We start from the raw sequence: 21,105 nt of genomic DNA, 5'->3' as shown, positions 1-21,105 counted from the left end.
TTTCTAAGCATCTCGATTTCAGTGGCGTTGGATTGACCTTCGATATCACCAATGCCAACGGCAAACTAGCATAACTACTGATGGAGGTTCATCCTGACTACTGGCTGTGCGTGTGCAAGTGATATTTTCCAAAAAGCGTGTTTAAGATAAACAGGATTCAGGAGTCTCCAGCTGACAGCCTTTCACAGTACGTTCATTATCATTATTATTATTATTATTATTATTCATTATCAAGTGTCACGTACCCTAACCCTATATCAAGGAACTAGTGTCACCCTAACCCTAACCCTATATCAAGGAACTAGTGTCACGCACCCTAACCCTATATCAAGGAACTAGTGTCACCCTAACCCTAACCCTATATCAAGGAACTAGTGTCACGCACCCTAACCCTATATCAAGGAACTAGTGTCACCCTAACCCTATATCAAGGAACTAGTGTCACGCACCCTAACCCTATATCAAGGAACTAGTGTCACGCACCCTAACCCTATATCAAGGAACTAGTGTCACGCACCCTAACCCTATATCAAGGAACTAGTGTCACGCACCCTAACCCTATATCAAGGAACTAGTGTCACGCACCCTAACCCTATATCAAGGAACTTATATAGTGTCACGCACCCTAACCCTATATCAAGGCGCACGCGAGGAACTTCTTCTCATTTGCCATTTGACCGACTTTAATTAAAGATGAGGGGGACCTCTCGTTGCGTATGTGTTCTTTTTGGGCATTTGACTGAACGATCCAGACAAACATGGCCGAGCTTTAGCGGGGACCACCTCAGTGTTTTTCTTTGTGAGAGGGTTGAACTGGTTTAGACTGGTGGATTTAGGTGCACCGCAACATAAGACTTACCTCCTCGTACACAGACACATTCTATTGGTATGGCTCTTCATTCTCTGTAACGTTTACATGCATTTGACCTCTGTTACAGGATACCTGGCCTTTTGTAGCATTAAGTGTAGTGTTGTAGGCCTACTTTACACTACATGGCCCCTCACCGGCAATAGGAAAAGTGTCCTGTGGTAAAAAACTTGTTTTTTACCACAAAAGTTCAGCTCTATCAGACAAGTGGGTCAGCATCCCCAGGGTGGTTTTATTAAAGAATCTACAGATGAATAGATTAGGTACAGTAAATGCAGGGATAATCTCTTTAAACAGATTCTGCATATGAATGCAGAATCAGTAAGAATACGGGTCAAGATTTTGGTATCAGAGGTGTTCTGGTGTCAGTTTGTACTCCACGTAGTAATGACCAATCATGTTTCAGCGGGCTTTAGTGGCATGCAGGTAAATGCCGTCCAAACCTTTTGGACAGCAAGAAAGCAGAGTCATCGTCACACGATAGCCAATGGATTCAAGACTGGTTAAGGGGTAAGTTGACAAATGACAGTACAAGGTATTGGAGTGAACTACACAAATCATCAGAGGCTGGTTTGCACTTCATAACACCACTGGGTAAGCAATGGTGCATGGGATTTAGATCTTTGTGTACAGGTCTGTCAAGTGCTGTTGGAGTAAACTACATAGTTATTCAATGGCTTGTTTGGTTTGCAAACAGCCCAAATGTATCTTCTTGCCAAAAACAAGGTTATGGTTGAAGGTAAACCATGAGGAACCAATAATTATTCAGGAGCACTGCACTGCACTCTTTGCGGAGGCTTGTGTAACTATCCTTAGAAAGTGAAATGTGTTTCCAGGAATATGTCAATAAAAGGGCTCTCCTTAATGCCGAATTCTTCAAGATTGAAAAATGAAATCCATCACCCAAAAACGAGTTAAGTCAAGTCAAGTTAAAGACATCTAAACTGATTCTGCTCTTTATCCATCCATTGTTTACCCCACTGGACCTTTTTGGAAATCTTTCAGAGACTGATAACGGATTCGAGGACTGACCTTGGTGTGTTAAGGTTTGGGTCTGTTGGCTGGTTAGGTAGAATGTTGGCTTGCTATCAGTTGTAGATTTTGGTCATGGATTAGATGCCGTCCCATTTTATAATTTTCTTTTTGAGCTTTCAATACATTTGAAGTTGCTGTTGGCTGCTGTTAGTTTGACTCAAAGCAGCAGTCAAGACTCATTTTCTGTGAAATAGTTAGCATGTATAGTTCAGACATGCTCGTCTTTAAAATTAGGTTTGGCAACTCGAAACTTCACATTATTACAATTTGATAACATTTTTACATTTTGATGTCGAACTTGTGTCTTTTAGCAAGAATCCATTCCACATTTGTACCAACATCTGCATAGTAAAGTGGACCACTTTCAAGTGGATTAATTGAAGCCCTTGATTAGAAATGTAATCGACGGTAGTTAGAAATGTTTACATTTTGTGTCATTAATCAGGTTTCCCTGAATGTTCTAGAAACATCTTGCCAGATATGGCCAGCATTGTGAGTTATTGGATTGGATTCTGCTGGGCTGGAGGAGGGGTTTCTGCTGGAGGCGGGGTCTCTGCTGGAGGCGGGGTCTCTGCTGGGCTGGAGGCGGGGTCTCTGCTGGAGGCGGGGTCTCTGCTAGGCTGGAGGCGGGGTCTCTGCTGGAGGCGGGGTTTCTGCTAGGCTGGAGGCGGGACCCTAAACTTTATTAAACTTTATAGGCTTCTTTTATTTGGCCAACCCTATAGCTAAACTAGTAAGCCCTGTTCTCCTCTGGGGATTTAGTTATAGTCCTCAACTAGTTAGTCATAGTTAGTCCTCAACGGCTTCAAATGCTTCAGATTCTATTTGATAACATTTAATACTTGCAGTTTCATATCAGGGTAATCATGGAGGTATTCAAAAGTCTTAAATTCAACATTTCCAATTTACATAGTTCTTATTTGTTTGCATAGATCTTACGACTACAGGGAGAGGAAGAATAATAAACATCAAACAAAAATCGTTGTTGAATGTGAAATATTTATTTGCCTCCTTCCTGTAAGTGGTTTACGTCTTAAAGTGTAATCCCGGCGAAAGTTGAACCCAAGGTCTTTGTTTTGTCATGTAAACACATCAAATAAGCCCTCCAGACACTCTTTTTGTTGATAATCGAGTATAGAGCTTGCCCCAAGTTGCCCGGCGCATAGTAACAGCCCAAATGGCTTCCATGTTATTGGCTAGGGGCCAATGCTTCCACATCGGCATTTTTTAACCACTAATATAGCTCAAAATAGCACCAAACCTCTGCAGTAGCTTGATTAGGGTTCCTACACATAAAACAAAGCATCAACAACTTAGTTAGCGTAGAGGGAGTTAAAAAGACTGTTTTCCAAGTCTGTGCCTTACCCGTAGGCCCAGGAAGTCCACACAAGTCAATTACCAGCTACCGTAAATAATATAATAGAGGTGCCAACAAATTTAAAACAGCCAAGTATGAAGAGGGCAGATTGTTAAGTTAAATGAGTTGGCGCCCGTTGCTAAAGTTAACTGGTTGGTATCATTAGTAATGCCATGGCCACCAGTCGGCCACTGGTGAGGGGTCAACCGTTGGGGTTGACCTCTCTACCATTTTTGATGATAGACTAGTCACATTTCGGACCAATCAGGGCATCTCATCCCTGATTGGTTCAGACAGTCCATCTTGCCTGTCAATCACACATATGCACACACGGCATTATCACAGCTCCACCATCGCTCTCGTCTTTATTTGTAAAAGCTTCTTCTCTGAGCGTTCCCGACACTTTGGGTCTCTGACAAACGTTTAACTCAGTGTTGAACACTTTTAAAACATTCCACCTGAGCGGCATTCTGAGCTAAACCACAAACCTGAGACCGGGTGTAAACTGGGAGGGGGGGATTGGACAATTTGATCTTTTGGAGCCTGAGCAGAATTAATTCCTGCAGCTGAATCCAGGTCATAGTGTTTAAATGACAAAGGATGATTGTTATGGATTGGGTTACCAATAGCAGTCATTGTCGGGTTCTGTAACATAGCTTATAGTCTGCATGTAAATGCACCGGCATGTTAATATTAACACGACGACTGCAGGCTGCGAGAAACAAGGCCTCCATTAGAGCGCCCTCCATGGACGCGGTCCAGGTGAACAGACACCCGCCGCTTAGTGCTCTGTCCATCTGCTTCCACACGCTCAGTTACAGCTTGCACAACAGGTGTCTCTCGCTCTCTCCCTCTCCCAGTTTCTTGCTCTGTCTGACACATGCACTTCCCTGAAGCGCTGGGAATTTATGGATGGTGAAGCTATTTTGGGCAAAGGTTAAGGCATCACTTCTAAATTGCGCATGCCCCGGGCTGTACCCCCGCCAGACAGGTGAAACCCCGCCTAATTGACTCAGTCTCCCTGTCCTCCCCCCTCCACTCATTTCCGCTCACCACAAATTATAGAACTACGCCCCCAGAGACACCCAGGGCATTAACTGGGTCACAGCTCCCAGGGATCAGAGCTGCAGCCCAATAAGCTGAGAACACTTTGAATAATAACACCTATCCCTCCACGTATCTTCAGATTTCTTTTGAGTTGAGGCATGTTCCCGAATGGTCGTATTCTGTTTGGACATGAGAGTGGCCGTACTAGCACCAGTCGTCCTTGTTCAGGTTGTGTTATTCTACAATGCTCTAATGGGTTGAGCTAATTCATTGAAGCTAGATACGTACTTTATTCATTGCCAAGGATAAAGTAAGCAGCTCACATCGAAAAACACAAAGCGAAAATAAAATAACTACAATATGTACATTTAAGTAACTGATTGATGAGCTAAAGTTTAAACCAAACGGCATGGGACTGCAAAAAAACTGTTTAATGTGCAATTAACGAGTGTAGAGTAAGAACAGCATGACGACCGCTCCCAGACGTCACCCGATGGAGCGGCTGGAGGAGTTAAAGCCTTAAAACAGAAAACAGACAGGTGTCCAACACAGTGTTGGCCGTTGACATGTTTATTATGTGTAAACAAGAACCTGTAGTATCCCACAAGTCGATGGGAATACTACATCTACATGTCTTGTTGTGTTTGTGTTTGTGTTCCCAGACACCGTCCCTCAGGGAGACACGCCTCACAGCCAGGTGAGCAGGTGGTGGCGCACACAAACACACACGCACCCGCACACACACGCACACGCACGCACGCACGCACGCACGCACGCACGCACGCACAGGAAGAGAGAGAGAGAGAGAGAGAGAGACACACACACACGCACGCACGCACGCACGCACGCACGCACGCACGCACGCACACACACACACACACACACAGGAAGAGAGAGAGAGAGACACACACACACACACACACACACACACACACACGCACGCACAGGAAGAGAGAGAGAGAGACACACACACACACACACACACACACACACACACACAGAAAGAGAGAGAGAGAGACACACACACACAGAGACACAAAGAGAGAGAGAGAGAGAGACACACACACACACACACAGAAAGAGAGAGAGAGAGAGACACATACACACACACACACACACACACAGACACAGAAAGAGAGAGAGAGAGACACACACACACACACACACACACACACACACACACACACAGACACACAAAGAGAGAGAGAGAGACACACACACACACACACACACACACAGAAAGAGAGAGAGAGAGACACACACACACACACACACACACACACACACAGACACAGAAAGAGAGAGAGACACACACACACACACACACACACACACAAAGAGAAAGACACACACACACACACACACACACACACACACACACACACAAAGAGAAAGACACACACACACACACACACACACGCCCACACGCACACACTTAAGGTGGACCACTGATTTGAGATGATGAATATGATCCTACAGATCCACCTATGATGTACTATTGTGTCAAGTAGGGAGTAGGTGGAGTCAAGAAACAGCCACTTCCCCTTTAAAGAAAAGCCCTTCAACAGCCGCCAGAGATCTGCCACCGAACAGGTCGTGCCAGCAGCGCGCTGTGGTTTATAGAGAACCGTGATGGGGAGCACGGGTAGTGCGCTCAGAGCGACAACATTCTAGCTCATGTTTATTTATTTTTGCATCACCAACGTCTTCAACCACCTGTTTATGCTGATATAACTTCGACAACAGCAGGTGAGCCTCGAGGGACACCTGAGGGATTTGGAGCCGCTGGATTCGAGACCACTTTGGCGTTCCGGTTTCTCGCATTTACCTCCAAGGAGATCTACTTCACTACTGATCTGATTACCAACAGGGAAGAGGATCCGTGCGTAATTTGGATGAAATGTCTTTCCAGTGTGGAGGACGGTGTCGCGGCGGTGCGTGATGTGTGCTGACTGGTAACAGGTGGAGCTCACACACTGCGGATCGCGTTACGCGGTGGAGACGGAGCAACGGGATGGGAAACCAAGCGGACAAGCTTGCGCATTTAAGTTACGCAGGAGTTCCCACGGTGGACCCCAACGGCCTGGACCCGGAGGAGGGTCCTCGGATCGGGGTTTCTTACATCTTCTCGAGCGACGACGATGAGCTGGAGGAGCACGTGGCCGAGAAGGACCGGAACCGGGAAGAGAAACCGTACGACCGACGCGACGAGGTGGAGTGCGCCGTGTACCACCGAGGAGACTGCATCTACGAGAAGAGCCTTGCGTCCACCGACCTGGAGTCCCACACCCCGGAGGACCTCATCCACAGATGCACTGCCGGCGATCTGGTGGAGTTCGTGGCCGCCGGCCAGCCCCCCCACTGGGCTGTGTATGTGGGACATCACCAAGTGGTGCACCTGCACAGATGTGAGGTCAAAAGCAGCTTCCTGACGGACGCCAGTCAGGGCAGGAGGTGCCGGGTGGTGAATGAGCTGTACAGGTTCAGGCCCCTCGGTGCAGACCTGGTGGTCCAGGTGGCCATGGAGCAGGTGGGCCTGAAGGACCGGGAGCTGAGCTGGAGGAGCTCCGAGTGCTTCGCCGCTTGGTGCAGGTTTGGGAAGCGAGAGTTTAAGATGGGTGGGGAGATAAGGATCGGAAAACAGCCTTACCGCTTGAAGATGATTCTGTCTGACAAACATTGGCACAATCTGGAGTTCCAGAGTCTAGAAGATGTGATCATGGAGAAGAGACGGAACGACCACTTGGGCAGGAGCGCCGTGCTGCACGAGCTGGCCCATCACTTCAGCAGTGAGGGGTGATCCACAGTGAGGGGTGATCAGCAGTGAGGGGTGATCAGCAGTGAGGGGTGATCCACAGTGAGGGGTGATCCACAGTGAGGGGTGATCCACAGTGAGGGGTGATCAGCAGTGAGGGGTGATCCACAGTGAGGGGTGATCAGCAGTGAGGGGTGATCCACAGTGAGGGGTGATCCACAGTGAGGGGTGATCAGCAGTGAGGGGTGATCAGCAGTGAGGGGTGATCCACAGTGAGGGGTGATCCACAGTGAAGGGTGATCAGCAGTCACTCAGTGATATTGAAGACTAATTGATACTTTAATTGATTTTCTGATGGATGGATTCCTGTTAACAACGTAGGAAAGCCTTTTCCAAACTTGATTTTTGATACCCTTCCTTTGATCCATAACAAACCATTTTGTGATTTAATTTTGTCCATTTTTCAATATAACTTGACTTTAAGATCCTCTCGTATGCCTACAACGATTTGCAGATGCCTTAAAGCCACAATCCTCAATCCTTTATGCATAATTAGCCTACATGTAATTGATACATTTAATTGGCTACAGTGTAGGCTGAGTGGTGTGACATTGCCTTACATGTCTTTTTACACGACAACAAGATATGTGACAGTTTGATTGTTTTTCTGTGATAAATGTTTTCTTTTACGGCCAAATCCCTGCTTACCCAAATATGTTATTGTTCTCTTTTTGCACCAGCATCCATATTGAATTAGGCTGACAATGTTACATGGAAAAATTGACCAATTGACCAATGGTCAAGGGGTGTGTGTGTGTGTGTGTGTGTGTGTGTGTGTGTGTGTGTGTGTGTGTGTGTGTGTGTGTGTGTGTGTGTGTGTGTGTGTGTGTGTGTGTGTGTGTGTGTGTGTGTGTGTGTGTGTGTGTGTGTGTGTGTGTGTGTGTGGAAAGGCTATGCAGTATTTCCTTTACCACATGCTTGCTTAAGATCCATGGGATTACGGCCTATCTGAATGTAATAACTGTTTCGTGAGCATTTAATGAATACTGAGTACATACTGTATAGATTTATATGTTTATTCTCATCCATCCCATGTGTAATAAACTATTTTTGTTGCACTGAAAATGAGGTTCTCTTCTCATGTGTACCACTGATTTTTTGTGAATTTACTTCCATGTGGAAAATGTGTCCTTAAAAAAATATCTCTGACGAAGCTCTGTGACCTAATGGTGGGGTTTTCTAGAACGTTGATTTATGAGGGTGTCAAAGTGTCAGTGTGACTTTGAAGAGTGGCGTGACAGACACTTTGTTTTGTTGTAAAATGAGTGCTATGTCTGTGTTCTTTGTACGATGTACAGTGGAGGGCTCCCTAAGATGACAGCCTCAGTCCTTGTATTTAAACTCTACACTAAATATAAGATCATTCTGCAGGCTTTGTGAAACCAATTAACATTGTTTAAAATTGTTAATGCTTGCGATTAACTCCGGAATGAATGATGATGATCATGGCTTTGTTTATTCTGTTTATGGAACTGCATTCCTTGGTTTGGGTTGGATAATCACACCAAATGTAATTTTGATGTTCAAAATCATTAAGCAGTTAAATGTATTGACATGACAACAATTACACAAACTTATGTTGATTTATCCAATGTGCTTATTCAAACGATGAAAATGTTTTGTAATTGGATTCCAACTGAGGTTCCTGTCTGTAGCTTGTGAGGTCTACCTCAGGACCCACTGAACACTGAACAGTATTGATCTGTGTTCTGAACCATGTCTCTGTCTCTGTCCAGCTCCATGCCACCTGGTTTGCTTTGTGTGGTGTGGGTTTGGACGGGGTGACGGTAGACGTTGCGTGTTTCTGTAATCCTCTTTAATTGGCATACGGTGCTTAGACCATGTGCATCTCGATCCCGTTCAGAATAATACCCTACCCAATGTGCATGTAGGAGTTTCATATCCTGTTCAGAGGGATAATCTCTGCGATGCTTGATTAGCAGTCTGGTTCATTCTGTGTTCTGATTTAATGAAGCATATACCATAACTGGCCCAATTACACATTGCTGTCACTGCTGTCCTACAGGTATCTGGCCTGGGCTTTGCATCATGAGCAGAATATAGATTGGGAGCAGGAATTTGATTTGGGAGTGTGATGTAAAATTAGCCTACATTGAACAGGCAGTGATACAGAGTCTGCAGTCGCACAATATCAGAGGAGAAGTCACACAATGCACACTGATAAGTCCTGCTCCTTATTTGATATAACCTTTGAAATCTTAACTGGGTTTAAAGATGGATGCTGTTAGGGTTAGGGTTAGCTGCTGTAGCTTTGATTTGAGAGTTGTAAACAGAGAGCAGAAGCTAGATGGAGAGATGGACAGAAACAGATATTCTCACAGCACATTTCACTCATTAATAGCGGACAGACAAGTTATGCTCAAATAGCGCCTAAATCTTAAGGCACCATTTTAAGTAGGCAAAAGGTGACATCTGTCCTCTGGCTGATCATGTGACTTCACTAAAACAAATACAAACATACATACACACATACATGCGCACACACACACAGACAGATACTGTACATACACACATACGTAGTGTGTTAGAATGGAACCTCTCTGTCACACAACAGCAGCACACACAGCGCAGCACTCCATGGCGTTCTCCTTCCCAGTCCCTCTTTATGGTCACATGTGTTCCCACCACACCCAGAGTGGGAGGGGCTGAGTTACACCACACCCAGAGTGGGAGGGGCTGAGTTACACCACACCCAGAGTGGGAGGGGGTGAGTTACACCACACCCAGAGTGGGAGGGGCTGAGTTACACCACACCCAGAGTGGGAGGGGCTGAGTTACACCACACCCAGAGTGGGAGGGGCTGAGTTACACCACACCCAGAGTGGGAGGGGGTGAGTTACACCACTGAGGTCATACCCCCATGATGGCGCCTCTCTTGTGGGTAATTGTTGTGATTACACCTGGCATTTCAAGTGAGTCATGTTGACAAAAGTGTGTGTGTGTGTGTGTGTGTGTCAGACATGCCATGGCAGCTTGACTTTCCTGGTGGCTAGTGGTTTTGGTGTGATTTCACAAGTGAAGTATCCTGGCAGGTTTCCAGGAGTCCAGAGCCTTCATGGACTCCACTGAACAGTGGTAGGTCCTCCACTAACAGAACAGTGGTAGGTCTGCTCCACTAACAGAACAGTGGTAGGTCCTCCACTAACAGAACAGTGGTAGGTCCTCCACTAACAGAACAGTGGTAGGTCCTCCACTAACAGAACAGTGGTAGGTCCTCCACTAACAGAACAGTGGTAGGTCCTCCACTAACAGAACAGTGGTAGGTCTGCTCCACTAACAGAACAGTGGTAGGTCCTCCACTAACAGAACAGTTGTAGGTCCTCCACTAACAGAACAGTGGTAGGTCCTCCACTAACAGAACAGTGGTAGGTCTGCTCCACTAACAGAACAGTGGTAGGTCTGCTCCACTAACAGAACAGTGGTAGGTCCTCCACTAACAGAACAGTGGTAGGTCCTCCACTAACAGAACAGTGGTAGGTCCTCCACTAACAGAACAGTGGTAGGTCCTCCACTAACAGAACAGTGGTAGGTCCTCCACTAACAGAACAGTGGTAGGTCCTCCACTAACAGAACAGTGGTAGGTCCTCCACTAACAGAACAGTGGTAGGTCCTCCACTAACAGAACAGTGGTAGGTCCTCCACTAACAGAACAGTGGTAGGTCCTCCACTAACAGAACAGTGGTAGGTCCTCCACTAACAGAACAGAGGTAGGTCCTCCACTAACAGAACAGTGGTAGGTCTGCTCCACTAACAGAACAGTGGTAGGTCCTCCACTAACAGAACAGTGGTAGGTCCTCCACTAACAGAACAGTGGTAGGTCCTCCACTAACAGAACAGAGGTAGGTCCTCCACTAACAGAACAGTGGTAGGTCTGCTCCACTAACAGAACAGTGGTAGGTCCTCCACTAACAGAACAGTGGTAGGTCCTCCACTAACAGAACAGTGGTAGGTCCTCCACTAACAGAACAGTGGTAGGTCTGCTCCACTAACAGAACAGTGGTAGGTCCTCCACTAACAGAACAGTGGTAGGTCCTCCACTAACAGAACAGTGGTAGGTCCTCCACTAACAGAACAGTGGTAGGTCCTCCACTAACAGAACAGTGGTAGGTCCTCCACTAACAGAACAGTGGTAGGTCCTCCACTAACAGAACAGAGGTAGGTCCTCCACTAACAGAACAGTGGTAGGTCTGCTCCACTAACAGAACAGTGGTAGGTCCTCCACTAACAGAACAGTGGTAGGTCCTCCACTAACAGAACAGTGGTAGGTCCTCCACTAACAGAACAGTGGTAGGTCTGCTCCACTAACAGAACAGTGGTAGGTCCTCCACTAACAGAACAGTGGTAGGTCCTCCACTAACAGAACAGTGGTAGGTCCTCCACTAACAGAACAGTGGTAGGTCCTCCACTAACAGAACAGTGGTAGGTCCTCCACTAACAGAACAGAGGTAGGTCTGCTCCACTAACAGAACAGTGGTAGGTCCTCCACTAACAGAACAGTGGTAGGTCTGGGCTCCGCTCCAACAGATCTCCAGCAGACCTGACCCGGGCCAATCGCAACCGTTGATCTAATATAATATGATCTAATATAATATGATCTAATATAATATGATGATCTAATATAATATGATCTAATATAATATGATCTAATATAATATGATGATCTAATATAATATGATCTCATATAATATGATGATCTAATATGATGATCTAATATAATATGATCTAATATAATATGATGATCTAATATAATATGATCTAATATAATATGATCTAATATAATATGATGATCTAATATAAGGGGTGTTGATCTTATTTAAGGGGTGTTGATCTAATATAAGGGGAGTGTGGCATCCTGCCACTTACACCTCGGCCCAGGCGGGTCCAAGGTGTAGTGGTGGATGGCGTATACCGCCGCCACCCACTGGTCGGCAGCAGAGAGCAGAGCGTCTCTCTCTCCAATCAGCGCGATTGGAGACACCTGGCGAGGGAGAGACAAGTACCTGGGGGCCATCTTAAAAGGGAGCCCAGGAACAGACATGGGGAGGCCAGAGGAACTAGAGGCTCACGGAGACCCTAGAAGTACTGCATTGTATTGTATTTGCGGATCATTGCAATAAATGCCGTGTACGGCCTAAACCCTGCCCAGTTGTGTGTTGCTTGATACCTGAACCACGTCCCAGCGATAGCAAGTCACCACATATGGTGGAGGATGCGGGCGATTTGAAGAACCCACTACAAGTTCCGGGTAAGACAACCCCACCGCTTGGATATGCAGAACCCGGAAGGGACTGCGGCCGCCGCCGCCCAGCATAAGCAGCAGTTACAAGCCGCAACCCTGCAGCAGGAGACCGCGGAGAGCCTTGCTCTGCTCCGCGAAGCCGTGCTACAGCTCACCCAACACGTCGTCCGCGACCCCTCGACCGCGGCCCCGACCAGCCGGCTCACCAAACTGGGACCCGAGGACGACGTGGAGGCGTACCTGGAGGTTTTCGAGCGGACCGCCCGGAGAGAGAATTGGCCCAAAGAACAGTGGGCCCACATCGTGGCACCGTTTCTCACCGGGCCCGCACAGCAGGCGAGCCAAGACCTACCGGTAGAGACCGCCCGACAGTACCCCGCTCTCAAACAGGCGATCCTGGCGTACTATGGACACAACCTCGCAGCCCGAGCTCAATGCTTTCACGATTGGCGTTTCGACGTCCGGGGTGCGGTCCGAACCCAGATCGCACAGCATGGCCGGCTGGTGAGGAGGTGGCTATTGACAGGAGAAGGACCCAGCCTTATCGACCGGGTGGTCATAGACAATACCATCCGACAGCTCCCGCCGGGCGCCCGACAGGTACTAGCCCACCACCATCCGGACACCGTGGACGACCTCATCAAGCAGCTGGAGAACTGGCAGGTGGCCCAGAGACTGAGTGCCAGCACCGGAGCCATCTACCCCCGACCAGCTGAACCCCGCAGAGATCCACGGGGACCGACAACAGGGGCCTCGACGCCTTCCCCTGTCCCACCCACCGTGACCACGGAGAGTCGGGAGGGGAGGCGTGTGGCCAGCCCGGCACGAGTGTGGCCAGCCCGGCCACATAGCCCGCTACTGCCCGGGAGACCGGGACGTGTCCATGCCGTCGGCCTACGCGGACCACGGGTCGAGCCGGCCTTGCATGCTGGCGACCTGTTGGGCCCAGAGGACGTCCGGGAGTCCGACCCTCCCCGCCAGAGTCATGAACAAGGACACCCAGGCTCTGCTGGACACCGGCAGTGTGGTCACTCTCCTCCGGCACGACTTGGCCGGGGGAAGAGAGGGGAAACCCATGGAGGTGGCTTGCGTACACGGAGACACCCGAACCTACCAAACCTGCCACGTAGTCGTCCGGACACAACACTGGGTGTTCACGACTCGGGCGGGGATTGTACCCCACCTACCGGTGCCGCTCCTAATCGGGAGGGATTGCCCGATATTCTACCGGCTGTGGGACCCGGCACGAGAATCCCGGGGCCGGAGAGAGCCACCCCGGAGAGAGGCAAGAAGAGCGCAGCGGGCCTACGGGGCCACCAGGATCCCGACGTCGCCCGGGGAGTCGACAGCCGACGACCAGAGCTCCGAGGGGAACGGACCCTCGCCTCCGGGTTCCCCGATCCACACCGGGAGAGGAGGACCCTCCAGGTCCGGGTCACCGGGACCCCACCCCGACACCCCGGACACCCTCACAGCGTCGGAACGACATGACCCACCGGAGGAGCCGGAGAGTTCCCCCCTCACCGAGTTCTCGGACTTCGTACCGGGGAGGGGGGAAGGCTTGGCCCGACCAGGCCAGTTCGCCAGCGCCCAGCTCCAAGACGAGGCCCTCAAACATGCCTGGAGCCACGTGGTGGCCCATGACGGACAGACCCGGGACTCGGTGAGTCAATTACCCTATCCGCACTTCAGCACGAGGGGGGGCCTACTATATAGAGTGGTAGAAGGAGAGGGGGGAGTACGGGAGCAATTAGTGGTGCCCCGTACGTATGTAAGCAAGGTGCTGTACATGGCACACACCCATCTCCTAGGAGCCCATCTGGGCATGGACAAAACCCGAGAGCGGGTCCTAGCGAGGTTTTATTGGCCGGGGATAAAACGAGATGTAGAGCGTCACTGTCAGGGGTGTCCAGAGTGCCAAAGAGTAGCACCTAGGGCCACAGTCAGGAACCCTCTTATCCCGATGCCAATCATAGACGTTCCCTTCGACCGACTAGCCATGGACATTGTGGGGCCCCTCCCCAAGACCAGCCGGGGACACGATAAATCCTGGTTCTAGTGGATTTCGCCACCAGATATCCCGAGGCTCTACCCCTACGTGCAGCCACCGCAAAGGCGGTCGCCCGGGAACTGATGCTCCTCTTTAGCCGGGTTGCGATAGCGAAAGATATTGACAGATCAGGGATCCTGCTTCATGTCTCCTGTGTTGAAGGAACTATTGAGACTCCTACAGGTGACTCAGCTCCGGACCTCAGTCTACCACCCCCAGACGGATGGCCTGGTGGAGCGCTTCACTAAAACCCTGAAGCAGATGCTCAAAAAGGTTATGGACCGGGACGGTAAGAACTGGGACCAGCTGTTACCCCATGTTCATGTGCATGGTCCAGCCCCGTGGTCCTCATGCCAAAGCCGGATGGGAGCTACCGCTTCTGCAACGACTTCAGGAGGCTGAACGAGGTGTCCGAGTTCGACGCCTACCCCATGCCCCGGGTAGACCAGCTAATCGAACGTCTGGGACCAGCCCGGTACCTCACGACCTTGGACCTGACCAAGGGGTACTGGCAGGTACCTCTGACCCGAGCTGCCCGGGAGAAGACGGCCTTCTCGACACCAGGGGGGGCTATACCAGTATGCCGTACTCCCCTTCGGGGTACACGGCGCCCCAGCCACCTTCCAGCGTATGATGGACCAGCTCCTGAGGCCCCACCAGGCCTACGCAGCGGCCTACATAGATGACATTATCATCTACAGTCCCAGCTGGGACGTCCACATCCGCCAGCTGAGGGCGGTGCTGGGAGAGTTGCGGAAGGCGGGCCTCACGGCTAACCCGGCCAAGTGTCGTCTCGGGCTGGAGGAGACGGCGTACCTGGGGTACCAGGTCGGGCGGGGAAGCGTCCGGCCCCAGGGGAGTAAGGTGGCCGCCATCAGGGACTGGCCCCAACCCCGCACCAAGAAACAGGTGAAGTCGTTTTTAGGCCTAGTCGGTTACTACCAACATTTTATCCCAGGGTTTGCCACGCTGGCCAGCCCCCTGAACGATCTGACTCGGAAGGCCCTGCCAGATCAGGTTAGCTGGTCCGAGGCAGCCGACCAGGCCTTTGAGACACTCCGCAAGGCCCTTTGCTGTGAACCAGTGCTCATAACCCCTGACTTTACCCTCCCACTCATAGTGCACACGGACGCCTCGGAGGTGGGGCTGGGGGGAGTCCTGTCCCAGGTCCGGGCCGGAGAGGAACACCCCATCATGTACATCAGCAGAAAGCTGCTACCAAACGAGCGAAACTACTCAACGGTAGAGAAGGAGGCCTTGGCCATCAAGTGGAGTATCGACAAGCTAAAGAGGGAGTTTACCCTCGTCACCGACCACGCCCCCCTAAAGTGGATGGCCGGCGCCAAAGACACCAACGCCCAGGTGACTCGCTGGTTCCTGGCCCTCCAGGACTACCGGTTTAAGGTGGACCACCGACCGGGGAGGGAACACGCCAACGCTGACGCCCTGTCTCATCGGGAGGCCTGCCTGGGGGGATTCCAGATCGACCGGAGGCCTGAACAAGCGGGGGAGGAGTGTGGCATCCCGCCACTTACACCTCGGCCCAGGCGGGTCCAAGGTGTAGTGGTGGACGGCGTATACCGCCGCCACCCACTTGTCGGCAGCAGAGAGCAGAGCGTCTCTCTCCAATCAGTGCGATTGGAGACACCTGGTGAGGGAGAGACAAGTACCTGGGGGCCATCTTTAAAGGGAGCCCAGGAACAGACATCGAGAGGCCAGAGGGACTAGAGGCTCACGGAGACCCTAGAAGTACTGCATTGTATTGTATTTGCGGATCATTGCAATAAATGCCGTGTACGGCCTAAACCCTGCCCAGTTGTGTGTTGCTTGATACCTGAACCACGTCCCAGCGATAGCGAGTCACCACAGGTGTTGATCTAATATAAGGGGTGTTGATCTTATATAAGGGCCGTTGATCTTATATAAGGGCCGTTGATCTAATATAAGGGGTGTTGATCTAATATAAGGGGCGTTAGTGATTAGCCGTTACAAGCCGTTTTGAAAATCTGATCTATCACAGGTGGGCGTGTCCACCTAGATGTGTGACTGACAGATGAGCAGCGTTTGCTACGGTCCACTGGGTCGGCTGGTGGACTGATCTGTCCAGCACACATCTAGGTGGACACGCCCACCTGTGATGTCATGACAGACAGCTTGTAACGGCTAATCACACCACACCTGGTGGCATGTCATGGGACCTTTAATACTAGGCTAGGATGAGGGGTGCAATGGGAGTGAGACTGCTTGGCAGGCAAACATAGAAGGCATGGAAAAGTGGCCTGCTAATGCAATCTGAAGAAAGAGAAAGGATGTGCACCCAAAGCGCCCGGCGCCATGTGCAGCGAGGGGCAGCCCTTCAAGGTGAAGTGAATTTGGGAGCGGCAGATGTCTCTAAGGGTCTTAGTCTCTGCTGTTTAATGTTCTGCTCTTTCCTGAACCAGTTCTTCCATTGGTACACTTACTAATGACTAAGTTCATAATTCAATTACATATTTTGAAACCAGCACTAACGCCATACTCTTTGTTAAAAGGCCAATGTAGAGATCCCCATGTCAGTAGGCCTATTCACCTTGGACCACCTCGGACCACCGCTCTGTTGACCGGAGTTTTGGTTGCTGTGCTAAATAAACAAACATGACATTTGACCAAAAGTTTGACTAGACTAGAAATACTGCGTTCTACTTTTCTTTCTGGTATATATCTTTTGCTGTTGTTTGTACACAGCAGAGGTAAAACATTGTGTTTATAGGCCATAAAAAAGGAAGTCTTCTCCTGGTCTTCTCCTCATACGAGACCAAACTGAGTGACCATCTCTGTAAACAGAAACATGACTGGACATGCTCGTCTTAATAAGTGTGGGGGGGAGATTGTCAAAATCAGAGTTGAGATGGTTGTCCATGTGAGCTGGATGTGTTAAAGTAAGAGTAAGAAATGACAGAGAATACTATATTTTAGCATGGTGACATTACTGATGCTCACAAAGGTAAATGTAGAACAAGCGGCCTCAGCCACATGATGGGCCTCAGAGGGCCGTGACCAGAGTTCAACAGGGGAGCAGTGGAACACTTCACCACCACACACCAGCATCATCTGTAGCATTAGGTTATTATTATGTTTCATTTATTTTGCTTGTTTCACCTTCCAATATATTGGCAATTCATGTCAAACAGTGTGCCATATAATATCAGCAACAGAATTATCATAAAGCAAGACATGATTATACCTTTTTTCATTTTTGTATCACATTTTCTTTTTTCGAATGTGTTGCTCAGTTGCAGGCTTCTCACAAAAATACTGATCGCAGACCAAGACTGGCTGCCAATAGAACTGTTCAGTTAAGAAGAAAATCTGTCGCTGTACTATATATATATATATATATATATATATATATATATATATATATATATATATATATATGTAACATATACTGTATATATATATGAACATTTGTATGTGGGTGGGTGGGTGTGTGTACAATAGGGCCTTTCAGCTGTATTTTATTAAAACATTCACAAAAACAAATCCATCATAATGAACAAATGTTAACAATTGAGTTATGCTTTTTCGACTTTTCCCTTTGCTTTAGACTTTGTATGTAGTATACATGTTTTACGTCTCCTTAGCTAGAAAAATCTCGGAAAAAAAGTCGGGTAGGTTTAAAGGGGTAACGGGTAGGTTTAAAGGGGTAACGGGTAGGTTTAAAGGGGTAACGGGTAAGTTTAAAGGTGTAACGGGTAGGTTTAAAGGGGTAATGGGTAGGTTTAAAGGGGTAACGGGTAAGTTTAAAGGGGTAACGGGTAGGTTTAAAGGGGTAATGGGTAGGTTTAAAGGGGTAATGGGTAAGTTTAAAGGGGTAATGGGTAGGTTTTAATGGCATCTAGTGGTGAGGTTATAAATCTGTGGAAGACCCACTCCCCATGTAGATATAAAGGGCTCATTCTTAAGTAACGAAAACACAATTCATATTTTATGGGATTATACACTAATTAGAACAAAGAATATTATGTTACATTTCTACAGAGTCCGTTTTGCTAGATGACACTAAATTCTACACACTGTACCTTTTGACATAAAAATCTATAAAATAGAAATACAACAGTAGAGCTTATCAAGCAATAAATAATAATAATTGAAAGGCATCAAATAAACATAACTAGTTAATTCAATGTATAATACAATAAGAAAAATCTTATTTGAACTAAATAACTGTCGGCATATTTTAAACATTGATAGTGACATAGTTATAACCACAACAATCCTCATTGAAGTAAAAAAAAACAGGTAATGAAATGCGTGTGTGTGTCTCTCCATAAGGGGACTGGATTGGATTAAGTTGTGGAATTCTTGGTTGAAATAGCAGAATCTTTCTGTTGGCCATGTCCCGAAGTATTTCTACAATGCCACTGTGGTTGATTGGAACATCCTTCTCAATTGCCAATAAAACAAGTTCTGACAGTTCTCCTAATTACAAATTATGCAAAGTTTAGTTTTCACCAGCTTTACTTTTGAGAAAGAACGTTACCAAGTTACCCAGACATGTTTGGGAAAACAAGCAATGATCTTGTGATGCGATGTGTCCAGGGACACTAATGCAGCCTGCTCTGTTAGGGAGACTGTAGACACATCCTCATGTGTGCATGCTGCAGCCAGGTCCACGTCACCTGGCCGTGTGGCCGGTTGTTTTCAGACACAAAGAAGAATTAAAAAATGGATGCGCTTTGGAAAGATAATTGCATGGCCCATCTCCACCGATTGAACCTGTTAAATCTGTGTTGTTTTGGATCAGGTCTATTTTGGATCTATTTGATCATTTAAAATGACTCAAAAAACATGATGTCAATACTAGGAGAATAATCAAACAATGGGTTTTTCTCGCACAATTCCTTCTGAAATGGCCGTGCCTCTGACAGGGTGACAGGGTCCAATATTATTACCCATTTGGATAAAGGCTTTGGAGTAGGTTTGAGAAGGGCAACTCTCTTGCCTCAGTCTCCTTCTCCATCTTTCATCATTCCTGCCCACTTTCTGTTAAGCTCAAGGTCTTCCTGTCTCTGCTTCCATCTTCACCTCACCCATCCCTTCTGGCTCTCTGTCTGGTTTATCTAGTATTTTATTAACCATAATGAACAACTCTCTCAATGCACCCAATCAATAATAAACCCTTGCAGCTCATCAATTAAAACAAAAGGTTTTCAATAATTGAATACCGTTGAAATGTGTTGAAAATGTGTTGTCTGATCCACTGCCTCCCTCTGCTCCTCTGCTTTAACCACTTGTCTTTACGAGGCCTCTTTGCACTGCAGAAAGAAATATCATCATTAATAAAATAAAATATGATCCACATAAAAAACATAAAAGATGCACACAATTAAAACTTAAAACTGTACATCAAGTTAGCTACACAATAATCAAGTTTAATAGCTTTGATTGAGAATTCCAGCTTTAGCAAAAGATGTTTGATATTGCACGCTTTTAGATTATTGGAAATTGTTATTTTACTTAAACATAGGGCTGTCCTCTATTTCAGCTAGGTTCAGCACGATGGAGAAACCAGGTAGGGTCAGCACTGTGGAGAAACCAGGTAGGGTCAGCACTATGGAGAAACCAGGTAGGGTCAGCACTGTGGAGAAACCAGGTAGGGTCAGCACTGTGGAGAAACCAGGTAGGGTCAGCACTATGGAGAAACCAGGTAGGGTAAGCTAGATCTGGACATCCAACCAAAAGAATCCAATCCCTACCTTCACGCCTCCCTCTGAAGCCACTCCATCAGAACTTGTACTATAAATATCACATGATAATCAATCAAGTGATTTTAAACACAAACAACCACTTAACGTCGCTGGCAATGGTAGGGCAGCTGAGTTTATGTTTCTAGCTTAATTAATAAAATTGTTCAATATTCTTCTTAATGAATGCTATCGGCAGGCCTTCACAAATGATGATTAAACATAAAATACAAAAGAGTAGCTGTGTACACATCCCACCTACTGGCCAGGTGCAGGACAAATGAAGTAATAGAATGAAAGAAATGTGACGTCCGCAGCACTGCTTAAGCTCCCATATTGATTTAATAAAAGATTCACAGCAACGTTTCGACCTTATTGTGGTCAGTCTCCTACAAGGAATCTCCTTGTAGGAGACTGACTGAGATCCAGTAAAATTGCTTTATGACTGTGTTAGGTAAATGTCCTGTATTTGTTTGATGTACAGACGTGCTCTGCGTGTATCGTATCTATTTAGGCTTGTTGGATCTTGATTTTTGGATTTTGAACTTTTTGTAAAAAAAACGTTTTTTGAAATGTTTGTAATAACGAAAAAATAATGGTACTCTCAATTGAGTCAGTGTGGCAATCAGGCTATTTAGTCTGTTCACACTGCAACTGTCATTGGTCACATTGTGGGTCAGCTGATCATATGACCTATATATATCCCCTCATCAAATGGGGCTCACCATTTGCCTGAAGAAGACCCAATAGGGTTGAAATGTTGCTGTGAATTTTTTATTAAATTAATATGGGAGCTTAAGCAGTGCTGTGGACGTCACAAAGGCTGCATGCTCCTGGTTAATGTGAATGTAATGTAATGTAATGTGACACAACACGAGGAAATCGCACAATGAAATGCATTTTCATTATAGCTGTCAGTTTGATCTTGATCGTGGTTTCTTTCAGCT

At 47.6% G+C, this 21,105-nt stretch overlaps 1 protein-coding gene across 1 annotated transcript; it reads left to right on the top strand.

The window, feature by feature from the left end:
- Positions 1–6,321: 6,321 nt before the first annotated feature.
- lratd2a (LRAT domain containing 2a) lies at positions 6,322–7,107 on the top strand (the record flags this gene model as incomplete). The annotated part of the gene is made up of 1 exon (XM_084484982.1): positions 6,322–7,107. The coding sequence occupies one exon, from the start codon at positions 6,322–6,324 to the stop codon at positions 7,105–7,107; it is 786 nt and encodes a 261-aa protein (XP_084341108.1).
- Positions 7,108–21,105: the final 13,998 nt, after the last annotated feature.

This window comes from Micromesistius poutassou, assembly GCF_964030765.1.
Source record: "Micromesistius poutassou genome assembly, chromosome: 20".
Classification (NCBI taxonomy): Eukaryota; Metazoa; Chordata; class Actinopteri; order Gadiformes; family Gadidae; genus Micromesistius; species Micromesistius poutassou.
The sequence above is the reverse complement of the archived record's forward strand: the minus strand, read 5'-3'. Positions and strand labels throughout refer to the sequence as shown.